This window comes from Vombatus ursinus, unplaced genomic scaffold (genome assembly GCF_900497805.2).
Source record: "Vombatus ursinus unplaced genomic scaffold, bare-nosed wombat genome assembly UNPS02013950.1, whole genome shotgun sequence".
NCBI classification, from domain to species: Eukaryota; Metazoa; Chordata; class Mammalia; order Diprotodontia; family Vombatidae; genus Vombatus; species Vombatus ursinus.
In genome coordinates this window covers 3,491,572-3,506,690 of record NW_020953728.1, presented here as the reverse complement: position 1 = coordinate 3,506,690, position 15,119 = coordinate 3,491,572, and the positions used below count along the sequence as shown (strand labels likewise).

At 37.4% G+C, this 15,119-nt stretch overlaps 1 protein-coding gene across 3 annotated transcripts in view; it reads left to right on the top strand.

Moving 5' to 3' along the window:
• Positions 1-15,119, top strand: part of TASOR2 (transcription activation suppressor family member 2) — a 110,759-nt gene that overhangs the window by 78,507 nt on the left and 17,133 nt on the right. For all 3 annotated transcript variants that reach the window (XM_027858929.1, XM_027858930.1, XM_027858931.1), the window contains 3 exons: positions 3,970-4,864; positions 6,237-6,636; positions 10,418-14,263. In XM_027858929.1, coding sequence (XP_027714730.1) covers positions 3,970-4,864; positions 6,237-6,636; positions 10,418-14,263 — 5,141 coding nt within the window. The remainder of the gene's footprint in view (positions 1-3,969; positions 4,865-6,236; positions 6,637-10,417; positions 14,264-15,119) is intronic.

The following is a 15,119-nucleotide window of genomic DNA, read 5'->3' as shown; positions in this document are numbered from 1 at the left end:
CTAAATCCACATACATGACCCAGTTCTCTTCCTGAACTCCAGGATAGGCGTAGGGAGCAGTGAAAGCAGAGTCGAGGGAGTGGGAAAGCATATATTAAGCAAGTAGTCCGAGTATGGCTAGAATACAATATATTGAAAGGAAAATCGATAACACTGTATCATGGAGGGCTTCAATGACAGAGAAAGAATTCTGGACTTAAGCCATTACATAGTGGGATTTTAAGCAGGTGGATCTATAAAAACAGATCTGTACATAAGATTAGGACCTGTTATTTCACTAGTGTAAGGAATTTCCTTGTGGGGTACTTCCTCCACCGGGGCGAGTCAACACATTCATTGCAAGTCATAGTTTAGGAAGTTTCCTAGGGCACTGAAAGCTTCAGTGACTTGCCTACGGCCATATAGCCAGGTTTGACTCTGAGACGAGCTTTCTGATCCATCATGCCACAATGTTGCCATGTAGAAGGAAGACATCATTATTATTATTAGTTATCTCATTCTTCTCTTCCTTCTCTCTTTTTTTTTGTTTGTTTTTTGTTTTTAGGCAATTGGGGTTAAGTGACTTGCCCAGGGTCACACAGCTAGTAAGTGTCAAGTGTTTGGTCTGAGGCCTGATGTGAACTCAGGTCCTTCTGAATTCAGGGCCGGTGCTCCATACACTGCGCCACCTAGCTGCCCCCTTTCTCTTCTTTTTCTATGGTGTTCTGATAGTAACAGTCTTGGGACAAATAGCTATCTTGATATTATTCTTTTATCCTTAATATTATGCAGACTATTGCACAATTAGATGAAATAATTGCTCTTTTATAACTGAATAAAGGTAATGGGATATATACTGGGATATAAGCTTATCTTTTCTACGTTCATTAAAAGCATCTTTGGAGCAATTCCAGTTATTATTATAACAATAGCAACAATAGTTGATGCACACATTAGGGTTTGCAAAGCATACTATTTATGTAAGCCTCACAGCATCTCACAACAGTGCATTATTTGTATGTTGTCCCCTTTTTATAGATGGAAACTAAGGTTTGCCCATATTCCCATAGCTAACGTCAGAGGTGAAATTCAAACTCAAGCCTTTTTTACTTCAAATCTAACCTTCTATTACACTACGTAATTATGTCATTAGTTTACATCAAAACAGAACGGGAGTTAAAAGGCCTGATAGAAGGTTCCACCAAACTCCAGGTGGTGGTCTTGAGGGACTTGAGGAGCTATTCAGGGATGACATAGTGGGAATGGAAAGGAAGGAATGGATTTAAGAGATATGGAGAGTGTAGGATAGGGAGGACTTGAAGACATACTGGCTGTGATAGGCGAGAATCATGGTACCACTGATAGCACCAGAGGAGGCAGAAGAAAGAACCGATTCCAAGGCAAAAATAAAAAGTAGCATTTGGATCTGTTGAGATTTAGGTTTTAGTATGACACATGAATCAGGGCTGGAGCTCTGGATATGAGAATTTTTAGTTTAAAGGGAATAGTTGAAATCATAGGAATGAATGAAATTGCTAAAAAAGAGAGAATAATGAAATGTTTCCTAATTTTTCATACTGTTGAACCGAGTTCAAAGAAGCTGTTTAGATAAACAAGCTGATTAGATCTGCTACAGAATTATGTTACCTAACCTCAACTGGACCCTCAATTGTAGCAAGGCAGTTCTTTTACTACTCTCCTAATTGATTTTTATCCTATTGCCCATAAAGGCCATTCTAAACCTTCTCTAATTTTAAACTTCTCATACCTTCTCTTCCTCTACCTTCTTAACTTAGGAGCTCATTTCATACTTTACTAAGAAAATATAGGCCGTTCTCCGTGAGCTTCCTCTTCTCTACATCTCTTCATTTTAAAACCCCTTTATGTCATCAATTACCCTCTCATCCTTTAGTCTAATAAGAGTTGACTCTTTTCCTTGTCATGGCCAACTCCTAGACTTGTACCCTAAATCCCATCCTCTTCCTATCATTACCAGCATATTGCACTCACAATACATCTCTTCTATTTCTAATCTTTAATCTCTCCCCATCTACTAGTTCTTCCCATTCAGCCTACAAACACATTCCAGTCCCTCCCAACCTTAAAAAAAACAAGCCTTTCCTAAGTCCTATTTCCCTCAAGTTATTGTCCCATATCTTTCTCCTCTCTTTTTTACTCAAATTATATAAAAAACTTTCTACCCTTATTGCTTCTTCTCTTTCTCACTTTTAAGCCCTTCACAGCCTAGCCTACAACTTCATCATTTAATAAAAACTGTTTTCTCCAAAGTATATCAGTGATCTTTTGATTACCAAATCTGGTGTTTTTTTCTCATCTTTCTTGGCCTCTCTTTAGCATTTGACATTGTTGTTGACTCTTCTCAGTTTCATGATGTTACTCTTTACTGATTCCTTCTTTTACTGTTCCTTCTCATTCAGATTATCATTACACCCCTAATCGTGGGTGTTCCCCAAGGCTCTGTCCTGGGCCCTCTTCTCTTTTTTTCTATTCTCTCTTTTGATGACCTCATCAGCTCCCATAGGTTTTAATATTATTTCGATGGAGATGACTCCCAAATCTACATATCTAGTCCCAGTTTCTCTCTAGAGCTATACTAGCTCCTTTTTGGATGTTTCAAATTGTCTATCCCTTAGACATCTCAAAATCTACACGTATTGAATGTGACTTATCGTCTTCAACTCTGCCTTGCACCCAAATCCATCCTTCTTCTGAACTTCCCTACTTCTTTCAAGGATACTCCTATTCTTCCAGTCTCTTGGGTCCATAACCTCTTATTGTGGAATCCTCGTTTCCTTGAACACCACATATCTAGCCAGTTGCCATATCTTTTGCCATTTCTACTTGTGCAACGTCTTTGTCCTCACTACTCACACAATTATCACCTCTCTTTTAGACAATATACTTGTCTCCAAATTGTACTCCCTTCCCACTCTAATCTTAATCTTCTTAGCTGCCCAAGTTTTGATTTCCTTAAACAGAAGTCTGACCATGTCATTTTCCTATTTGGTAAACTCCAGTGTTCCCCTATTACTTCTAGGATAAAATATAAACTTTTTTTTTAAAGCCCTTCACAGCACAACACCAATTCTGGTGCTTCATTATACACTGTTTCTCCTCTTGAACTCTGTAGTTTAGCCAAACATGCCTTCTTGTTACTCCTCACATGTGGCACTCCATCTTTCATCTCTAAGGCTTTGCACTGGCCATTCCCCAAGTCTTTAACGTACTCTCTCTTCAACTTTGTCTCAGAATCCCTCACTTCCTTCAGTACTCAGTTCAGGTACCTCCTTCTGCTTGACGACTTTCCTGAGTCCTCCAACTAGTCCCTTCCTTCCAAACTCTCTTATATTTATTTGGCATATACATATACTTATGCACATATTTATGTGTGTATATTTGTGTATATGTATATATGGATACACTCACACACTCACACCATACACAGTGTGTCCTCATTAGAATGTAGGGTCCTTAAGATCAGTGACTGGCTCATTTTTGTCTTTGCATCCTCAGTGCCTACCATATAATAAAAGCTTAATAAGTATTTGTGAATTAATCAGTCAGTTAATATTTGATCCATTAATGTAAATTAATTAATAAAGATTTGACTGAACGGAGATACTTTAAGAAAATTAGTTTCACATGCCTAGAAATTTGTTTAACAAATGAAATATTTAAAAATTTCATACAAATGTATAATATTGCTAATAAGAGATTTTTCTTGGTAGATATATTTAACTACTAATTTTTCATTAATTCCACTGAAATTCTGTGAAGTCCTACAGAAGTGTGGAAGTACAGTACAAGCTCTGGAAGGTTCTACCCCACTAGAAAAGCTTTGATTTGGGGGACTGGTGATGGACAATATATAATGAAACATAAGTAATTTTTCATAGGTAATTATATGACAACACATTTAATTTCATGAAAATCAAATACTGTCTCTATTTTTTTTTTTTTATGCTTTAGCCAAAAGAGAGATTCCTTCCCAGCCACCAATTAAAATTCTGTCAAATGACCAAGGAAATGACCATAGTGAGAATACAGTTCGACCTGGAAGCACTGCTGTTGTTCAGTCAGGTCTTCAAGAAAGCTGCATTGGTCACTTTGACTCCCGAGCCCTAAACATGTTGGCTGACCTAGCTCTAAGCTCTGCTACCTCTGCCACCTCATCGTCTGTTCACAGAGACCTGTCTTCCTCCTCTGACGTGACACAAAACAATATTTTGTTCTGTAAAGAAAATCCTTTGCATGGTACTTATGATCATGAATATCACAGGCTGGCTAAAAACCAAAGATGTGCATTGTATTCTCTTGAACTATCCAAGCCATCTTATGAACAAACTGATTCAAGGACAAATTTGCCTGACAGCCAGAGTGAAAAGAGCTTGACTCAGTATAGTCAAATATCTGTGGCCCAGGAAGCACTTCCTAAAGAGACACTAGAATCTTCAGATGAAAGCAATAGCAATAGCTCTTTTATTGCCATAGAACATTCTTATGCCTTACTTACCGCTGAACATTCAAAGAAACATCTTCAGCAGCGTGGAACACAAGGTCCTACCTTTGCAAAGAATGGTACAAAAGGCCCTGAGGCAGGGACTCCCGTGGGCAAAGTGATGCCATTTCGGCATCAGCATAACACTCCACCTGTTCAAAAGCTTTTGCTGGATCCAGTCATAAAACTTAAGAGTCGATTGTTACCTTCCAACTTAAAAGAAGATTTTTGTCATTCTCACACAGTATTTAGCTGTGATGGCTCCTTTAAGGTTACTTGTAAGTGTGAAACAGAATATGTCTTCAGCTTAGATAGTAAATATACTAATAACCCACTGGAGAAAACTGTAATACGAGCTTTACATGGGTAAGTATGAATGAAACTTGATTTTGGTATAATGTTTCCGTTAGAGTAAACTTATACAAAGGAGTTATTTATATTCTTTGGATTCCTATTGAGGAAGGGGAAAACCATAGTTATAAGTACTGGTGTGGTACTGTCAGATTTACAAGACAGATTTTAGATGTGGGAATGGTCATCCTGATTCTGCTACTGGCTTCCACGGACTCTGAAGAAATCATTTAACAGATGAAGAGTTTAGGCATAATGAGGACTTTTAACTCTCTCCATTAGATTTTGAGGGCACCAGTGTTTTTCAATTAAAATTGAAAAGATCTTACAAAGAATAAGGATTTTTAATTGCTTTTTTAAACTAGAATATTGAAAGGAGAGCACCCTCAATGTGTAATTTAAGAATAATTTTAATCTCTTTTTAAAAAACATAAAGCTAGATGTGATAAAAAAATGATTTCATATACAAAGGTAATCTGCACATCTTATCTGTTCAAGAAGGACGTGCAAACTCCCTCTTTAGTTCTTCGTATGACTATTTAAAAGGCCTTCATGTTTGAGTTTGGATTTCATGTCTTTCTGTGTTCTAGTTTTGTTAATCTCTTAGTATCAGAAAAGCACCCCATGCCAAGTTTACCTTTTTTAGAGAGAGTTTGGAAAGTGACGAGTCTGTCAAGGGTGATTCTTCTTCCATTTCTTTTATTCCTTTTTCTTATGGGAAGAGACACACAAAAATGGATGTGGTATATTTGAATTGACGACGCAATAATTAGAATGGAGTAGTTAGAGCTGGAAATACCCATAACAAATATCTAACACCACCCTGGCCTTTTACAGTATTTAAATGTATTTAAATTAAGGATGAGGAGTTAAAGTTCATGAAAGTTAAACCAGTTGCCCATGGTTTTAAGTAGAAGTAGTAGAACTGGAATTTTAACTCAGTTCCTGACTCCAAATTCAGCATGCCTCCTATAGTGAGGGCAGCTCTCCACATATGAAAGAGACCTACTGCAGGAATCAGTGTTTGTATACAGTAGTAGCTTGAGTCCTTTAATATTAATAATTTGTCAAGCCAACATCTCGGTTTTTTCTTTAATTTCTTTAATACTTCATATATTTTTGGGGCAGCTAGATGGTGCAGTGAATAGAGCATTTGGCCTGCAGTCGAGAGGACCTGAGTTCAAATGTGGCCACAGATACTTGACACTAGCTGTGTGGCCTTGGGCAAGTCACTTAACCCCAATTGCTTCGCCCTCCAAAAAATACTTTGTATATTTTTAAATGGGTGTATCTGCAATAATGAAGACTTTCTGCTCATTGTAACATTCACCAAAAGTTATTTTTAGTGGTTCAGCATGACTTTTTTCTTTCTCTTTGATCTCTTCAGACCCTGGAATGCTGATGTACCAGATAATGTAGAAGAAGTGAAGCTTATTCTTCATATGTGGGTAGCTTTGTTTTACAGCAATCAAAATAAAGTCATGCCCTCAGCTCGAAAAGTAGTAGAGCATAGCAATCCAGCAAAATATGTTTCTATAAATAGTACTTTGGATCCCTTGGATTTCAGTGAAGTCAGTGAAGAATGTCTGGGTGTGAAACGACATTCTATAGATTCTCCATTGGAGTCCAGTTGGACTTCAAGTAGTTCTACTACCACTGGAATATTATTAGCCTGCACCAACATAAAGCCATCCACAAGTGGCTTGGAAGAAAGAGCTACTTTAGCAGGAGAGGACCATCAGGATGCCCCAGTATTCCAGAGTACTATCTGTTCTTCTAATAATGAGGTAGGACTGGATAAAACAAATGATGTTATTTTGGGGGTAGTTTTTGTTGCTATAAATGATATTTAATAGGTGGCATTAGATTAGTTTGTAAGAGCTAATATTCCCATTTCTGTAACAAAGTATAAGACGAAAACATACGGTTTTTGTAAAGCTTTGGGTGTGAAGAATAGTTCCCTACAAAATTTATGAGGTACTTTTGATGGACAGCAGGAAGAGCTAAGTCTTGACCTAACTATGTACTTGAGAAAATTGCTCATTTGAGATAGAAAAGAAATAGTTGCAAAGGAAAGAAAGATTTTTGGATTTGTAAGACCTAGTCAGTAGGTCCACGTGGAATGATTCTTCTGACCTGGAAAATAATTTTCCTGCCTACCTATTCTTAAGTACCAGGGATCCAGGGTCCTACGTGCCATAAATATGAAAGTTGCAACAGGTAGTTACCATTTTAAAATCCATAACTCTAGCACCTAAAAGGATGTTGAATGATGTGTATTAGAGCTCTTCTGTTATAATTCTCCTAGGATGTTTATCTTAGAGGAACTAAGAATATAAATAAGTAAACCATAAGTAAATCTGCAGTTGGATTTCAAAGTGAAGCTTATAGTGGCTTTTGATTCAAAACTATTCTTCATTAAGGGGAGTGTAGTATATATCATTCATTAACTGTCATCAGAAGAAATTTTTAACATAATCTTTGGCAGTCATAAACAAGAAGAAATGGAGAATAGAAAAGGTATATGCTTATGAAGGAATTTTTATTTTGTTTTGGGTAATACTATAGGACAGTTAGGAAGATTCATCTTCCTGAGTTCAAATCTGGCCTCAAGACACTATGTCTGTGTGATCCTGGGCAAGTCACTTAATCCTATTTGTCTCAATTTCCTCATCTGTAAAATGGGCTGGAGGAGGAGATGGCAAACCACTCCATTATCTTTGCCAAGAAAACCCCAAATGGGATCATGAAGAGTCAGACATAACCGAAACGACTGGAGAACATAATGCTAACGTTATTTTTGAGTAATTTATTCTTCTATGACATATCACTTACACCTTATTCTGCAGATGTTCAAAATGGGTTATGGAGAGGCTTGACAGAGCAGAAACCAGATCTGATGAGCATTTGGATGTCTAGTCATCTACTTAATTTACTGAAGTGGTTTTAAAATATTTAGGCATTTTAGAAGGTTTATAGTTTATCTGTTTAAAAAGTGAGATGGTACAGGATCATTGTCATAAAACGTGTAAAATGAGAGAGCATAGTAGTAACAAGTCAGAAAATAGAAGGACAAGAGGAGGTTAAACTGCCATAGGTACTTGTCCAGGAGTTGATCAAGCCACATCAAACTCTGAAACTGGGGTGCCTCTTCAGGTAATATAAAGTCCTAGTGGTGTCTTTGAGTTTCTTAGCTGTAGTAAAATTAGTGTATGTCATGGGAACGCTGAGAAGATCTCAGATTTCAATGTAAAATGGTCAAACAAACAAATACCCCAACAATAATGAGTTCTGTGTTTTGGATATGTTGAGTTTCAGATGTCTGCAGAACACTCATTTTAAAATATTTAGTAAGCAGATGGTGATTCAGGACTAAACGTCAGGCAGGGGGATGAGTAGGGCTGATAATATAGCTCTATGAGTCATCTTCATGGAGATGATAATTAAACCCAAGAGAGCTGATGACATCAGAAAGGACACGAGTGTAGAGAAAAAAGACAGTGCCCCGTCATTTAGGAAATGGGTTAACAAGTTGTGATACATGATTGTGAAGGAATATTATTGTGCTATAAAATGATGCAGGGGATGGGTACAGAAAAACCTGGGAAGTCTTACATGAACCGATGCAAAGGTGAGTGAGCAGAACCAGCAGAACATTGTACACAGTAACAGCAATATTGTAATGATGATCAACTTTGAAATACTTGGCTACCCTTATTAATACAATGATCCACAATAATTCTGAAGGACTCGTCATAAAAAATGCTATCCTCCTCCAGAGAGAGAACTGATGAACTCTTAAGTGCAAACTGAAGCATAATTTTTTTACTTTATTTTTCTTGCTTTTTGGGGGGGGGAGTCAATATGGAAATATCTTTTGCGTAACTTCACATATATAATGATATCTTTCTTCCCTTCTCAGTGGGTAAGGAAGGGGCTAGAAAGAGAAGGAGAGAATTTGGAATTCAAATTTTAAAAAATGAGTGTTTGGAAAGAGAGAAGAGGGCCCCAAACATAGTTTGGGGTTTGTGATATGTGTGATGAACCATCAAAGGAGACTGAGAAGGAATAGCCAGAAAGATAGGAGAACCAGGAGAGAGTCACAAAAATCCAGAGAAAGTGATCAGTAGTGTCCGATGAAGCATAGAGGTTGAGGAGGATAAAGACCGAGAAAAAAGAAAGCTCTTCAGATTTGGCAGTTGAAAGATCTTTGGTAATTTTGGAGGGAGCAATTTCACTTGAGTAATGAGGTTAAAAGCCAGGTTCTTTTAAGGGGTTGAGTGATAGGACGAAGTTCAAGTACTGAGTAGACAGCTCCTTTCAAGGAGTTTAGCTGAGAATGGAGAGGAATAGATAGATATCCGTGTGTGTGTGTGTGTGTGTGAGAATGATATAGCTTAAAGGGATCTTAGGGTCTAGTGCATATTTTTTAAGGGTGAAAGATAATTTACTATGTTGGAAAGTAGAAGGGAAGAAACTAGTAGATTGGGAGAAGTTGAGGATTAGAAAAAGGGCAATTGAGCAGGCTGTTGGTGAAGAAGATGAAAGGAGTTAGGATGGAGAGAACATGTAGAGGGTTGACCTTTGCAAAGAGAAGGGCCATATTATTATCAGAGGAGGAGGAGAATATGGGGAGTGGGGCTGATATCAAGGCAGAAAGGGATAATAAGAAAGAGCTCAGGGTGAAAGACCTTAATTTTTTCACTAAAGGAAGAGATTATTGGCTTAGAAGGTGGGGGAAGAGGAGAAGTTTGGAGTAACTTCTGTGGAGAATGAAATAGGGAACTGCAATGAGCACCAGTTGAAATTGGGTAACATGAATTTATAATATGCCTAGGCAGCATAGTCATATAACTTTCTCCATCTGTGTTCAGGGGTACGTGAGGAGAAGCCAAGCAGGCAGATGGTGACAAACATTTTTAAATATAAATTTTCTAGATATCTTTTGTCTTTACATGAAAGTCATTTCTGGACTCCTCCTTCCCAACCATGAATAAGATTACCAGGCTCTATCATGGCAAAGAAAACAATTAAACAAAACTTTCCGGTACAATAACTGCATCTGACAATGAATGCAGCATTTCACCCTAGTGGTCCTCCACCTCTCTCATGAAAAGGGAGGTATGATTCTTCATCTGTCAATTACTCACAATTTGGCTTCCTTTTTAGGGATCTGCATAGTTTATAGTATGGTGTAGTCATTGTTTATATTGTTCTTTTAGTTCTGCTTATTTCACCCTGGTTCACTATTAAGACATCTCCTATGTGTCTCTGAATTCCTTGTGTTTGTTTCCTTATGTGAATATGTATATATTACTGCATAATGATATTCCATTACATTCATAATCGTAGTTATTTCAGATACTTCCCAGTTAATGGTCATCTACTTTTCAGCAAACATTTATAAAATACCTAATTTATGCTGTTGTGTTAAGTGCTAGGAAAAAGACAAAAATTAAGCTGTCTCTGCCTGCAGGCAGCTTATGTTTTACTGGTTTAACATATACACAGATAAAAACTTTTTGTATTTGGCATATCATACTAAACTCTAAACTTTTATCATTTCAGGTAATTAGAAAAAGAGTGGAACAGGAATTACCAAGTAATAAAGAGACACCTAATATTGTGCTTTCCAGTAATGCAAGTACCCAAACTAGAGAACCTTCTGTTGCTGATGAAAATGAAAACACACAGAAAGTTGTCAACTCAAGGGCACTATCTCAAAATGGAATCAACGATCAGACAATGATCTGTGGAACTTCTGTGAACAGAGCTTTAGAAGACAGAGGTGACTCTGTCTATGAAGCACTGGGCTCAAAAGCCAATACTTTACAGAACATTACAGAGCGTAGCAGCTCCAGAAACAAAATGACAGAGAGTCAGGAATCATTAGAAAACAAAGATGGTGATTTGGAATATGTAATGATCAATTTGGAACCAATTACTTTCACTTTTGAGAAAAATGCCTGTCTACCTATAGAAACAGGATTTGCAAATGGAGCTGATAAAATACCAGACTCTGATAGAGAATCAATTAAAAAAGTATCACCTGTTGAAAGTCTTAGACAACAAATCCCTTTCCGCGAAATAGCCCAAGTGCAAGGTGCTTCGTCTGCAAATCAGGATCTCCAAGACATTCCATCTGTGGCAGCATCTGTATCAACAGGAACTAAATACCTCTGTACCTCTTCTGTCACTGGAGAGACTCTTGGTAAGGAAACTGGCTCACTTCAGAAGGAAGTTCCCATTCCACTGTCAACATCACCATCAAGTACAGTGTTAATTGAGGCAGTCTCATCAGTTGTAAGTTCTGGTGATCAGGCAACCTCTGATGAAATAAAACTACCTCAGGACACATTTCTGCAGACTCCAGGACTCTATAGCATATCTTCTGAAGAGGTTATAGAATCATCCCAGGTTGAAGAAATAGTTTTAACACCTACTTTTGCCCCCTTGAAAAGCAAGCAGACTGCTTCAGCTGGTTATATTCCATCAAGAGCTTCTAAATTAAACTATTCTTTAAAAAAGGAGACAAATGAGAGAGACTTGAACAGTGAAAGAATGAATTTTGAATCTGTTAACTTAGCATTTACCAAAGAAACTTGCATATCTTTGGGCAGAGAGGCAGTCAGCATAGAGTTATCAGATGATTCCGATATTGAACTAGCACTAACAATATCACCACCTACAAGTCCTCGAGACCAAGCACAATGTGATGAAATTATGCAGATTCAGGCTGTTCCATTAGAGAATGTAGAACTTCAAGTTGTAGCTGAAGAAATAATTGAGCCAGTAAATGCAACTTTCCCCAAGAACAGAGAAACTAATTCTTCTGATTATTCCTCACTTCATACTGCAGTGTTGCAGAAACCATTAGAAAATAAAGAATGTAAAAGAGATGCTGTGGACCCAGTAACTTTAGTACTTGCTAAGGAATCATGTGCACTTGAGATTGGACAGGAAGTTAATATTATCTCTAACTCACCCTTTGATGGTGCCTTAATTGAGCCAGTGTCACCAGCTTCAATTCCTGATGATCAAATGCCATCTAAAGAAACACCACTGTCTCAGGATATGCCCCTTCAGATGTTAGAACTCCACAGTACAATATCTAAGGAAGTTAGTAAAGCCACCCAGATTCAGTCAATCGATTTATCTTCAGGAGAAGAAGATAGTGCGTCTTTTAGTCATGTTTTACCAGGAAGAAAATATACTACAACACAGGAGAAACCAAAAAAGCTTTCTGCTGAAATGGCTTTGCCCTTCATTGATTATACAACAGAACAAAAAGAAAGTCACTTACTCCTTCATAGAAGAGCAGCTGAAGACCCTGTGGTTCAAAATAAGTATAATGATGCTAGATTTTTCCCAGGAAATTTTCAGTGTTGTGACACAGCATTAAACCAGACCACTTCAGTTGCTACGTGTGAGGACTACAAGACCTCTTTTCAAGAATTGGAAAGATCAGAGAATCCTTTGCAACAAACTAGTGAGGAAAACAAGAGTTTGGACTTAACACATACTGTTTCGGACACCCATAAAGCTCCACTTTGTCTTAGAAAGTTGATAGAAAATGGATCTGTAGCTGAGAAAATCCATTCTTCAGCTGAATCAGATCTGACAAGCAATTCACTGGACCACAAGAATAGCCCTTTGAACAGTAGGAAGGATTTACATGGGCAAAGTGAATGTGATTATTTACATAATAAATCTCTGAATTCAACTTCAGTTGATCGATCTGATTTTATACAGATGTATACACCCTCAAAGAACCCAAATATTTGTATTTCCATGGATGATGCTTCACATAAAAGTAGTTCAGGACAACTAAATGAAGAGAGGTTTCAAGAGCCTGGAATTTCAGTGGTTAATATTCTCAATAATGATGAAATTATTTCCACTTTGCATGAAGAGTCCATCGATTTAAAAGGAACTAGCCTTGGGTCAAGCCTCACAAAAGGGGAAGGAAAAACACAGGCTCATCAAGAAGTTTCAGTATGTGAAACAAAAGATCAGTCAAGTGGCATTTTTGCCACCAAAGAATCTAACCTGGTGTGCAGTGGTACATGCCAGAATGTGGCAAACATAGCCAAAAACACAGGGGAAGAACATTCTGCCTTAGCCATTCAAAAACCTTCTTGGGAAGCCTCTAGAGAGCTTATAGAACATGAGAGTGCCGTAGAAGGGATTGAAACTGAGAAAGATATGAAATCCCCTGAGAGAAATATGGACATGAATTTGAACACTGAAATTTATTATGAATCTCTTTCTGGAGAATCTGACCAAGAATGTTTTGGGGATGTTAAACACTCCCAATTGCAGTTAGAAGATTCTTGTCCCTTGAGAACCAGTCATCCCAACAAAGTAGAAGAAGCTACCATAACTAATTATGATACTCTGATGACTAGTAGGATTATCACAACAAGTAGTGACATTGAGAGCTGGAATTATTCTCATAAAAGTCCAGTAGCAGATGAAGGTACCCAGCAAAGAAGCTGTTCAGCTGGATTAAAGAAAGGAGATAAGTATGTGCCCTTTTACATTAAAATCCGAGATCTTAATGGCACCCCCAGGACTTATACTAATTTTACTGTAACTAAGAAGCTCAAAGACACCACTAGGACTTTACATAACCTGAAGCAGCATCCCTGTGTTACAGATCGGTGTGGCTTGATCAGCTCTTGGACAAGTACCTGGCAGGTGGCTGATGATCCTACCCAGAATACTTTGGATCTAGAATATCTGCGGTTTGCACATAAGCTAAAACAAACGGTAAAGAATGGGAAATCTCAACTTTCTACTACTTCATCCAGTCCTTTACCAAAGGAATCACATAGTCAGACAACTGTTGGAGTCCTTCCCTTGACAAAAGTAACTGAGACTCCAGTTACACATCCAGCCTCCAGGAGCAGAAGCCCTCTGCTGGTAACAGTTGTGCACTCAGAACCAAGAGAGCATACCTCAGACTGGCACAAAAAAAGTCAAAAATATAGCGACTTTAATAATCTTTCCTCTTCCAGGCAAGACAAGGGTAGCCAGAGCAGAACTATTCCAAATGCTGAGAGAGATCCAACCACTTCCTTCCACCTCAATAAGTTGAAATATGATAGTAAGCTGAAAGAATCTCGGAACGACATTTCACTCATTCTTAGTGAATATGCCGAATTCAATAAGGTGATGCTTAATAATAGCCAAAGGAGCTACCAAGCTAAGGATCTGAGTGTTACCTCTGAAAAGACTACATCGCCGAAAATACCAGCTTTCCCAAGGATGGCTTCCTATGAACACATGATTACAGACTTGTGTTCCAATTTACACGTCAAACTAAAAAGCATTATAAAAGAAGCATGTAAAAGCACCTTCCTGTTCTACCTGGTAGAAACAGAAGATAGTTCATTCTTTATCAGAACAAGGGTAAGGCATCAACTTTTTCTTATGTTTTCCTTTACTTTGGTTATTTAAATTTAATTCTCAGCATTCTTGGTTTGAATCATACTGTTAGGTAGTGTATAAACTCACATATTTGAAATTATATAACTCAGTTTAGGTAGTACAGTTGGCTTTTTCTTCTAAAACCTGTGGTTTGTGGTGATACTGCTATTTGTATTACTGTTAGAAGATTATTGATATGTCCAAACCAGGGATGAAAATAGATAGAATCAGGCATCATCAGTTTGACTAATTTATCCAGATAACAACTTTAAAAGTTCCAGAGCCAGATAGAGGTGACTTTTGGATTATTTAATCTACGTGGAAGTGTTGCTCTGTTGCACTGTGATTGTGAATTCCTTGAAAGCGGGAATGTCTTTTGCCTTTTTTTGGCGTAAGACATTCCCTGCCTTCAAGGAACTCACAATCTAATATTAATAAAGTTAATTGAGAATTACTCATGTTTGATATTACTTTTAAATTGAATTTCATTTTTTCTTGTATTCTGGAAATATTGTTTTCTTTGACCTGTAATTAATACATTTCTTCTTTGAGTGTTTGTAGCCAAATGATGTATCCATCTTGTGAAGATTTGACTGCAGGAAGAACTAGAAAGCATTCCAGATTTTCCATTTAATTTACTAATCCTAGCCTTGTTAAGAATTTCTTTATTTTGTACTGCTTTGTTAGGAATACAAAATATACCTCTTTGATTAGAAAGCATTAGTCTAAAGCAGAGCAGATTTGTCTGTATAGGATTTGGAAAGGAATAAGAGTTGGTAAATATTTTTATTTTAAGAGACTCATTTCTGGATGTTGTATTAGATTCATCTAAAAAACT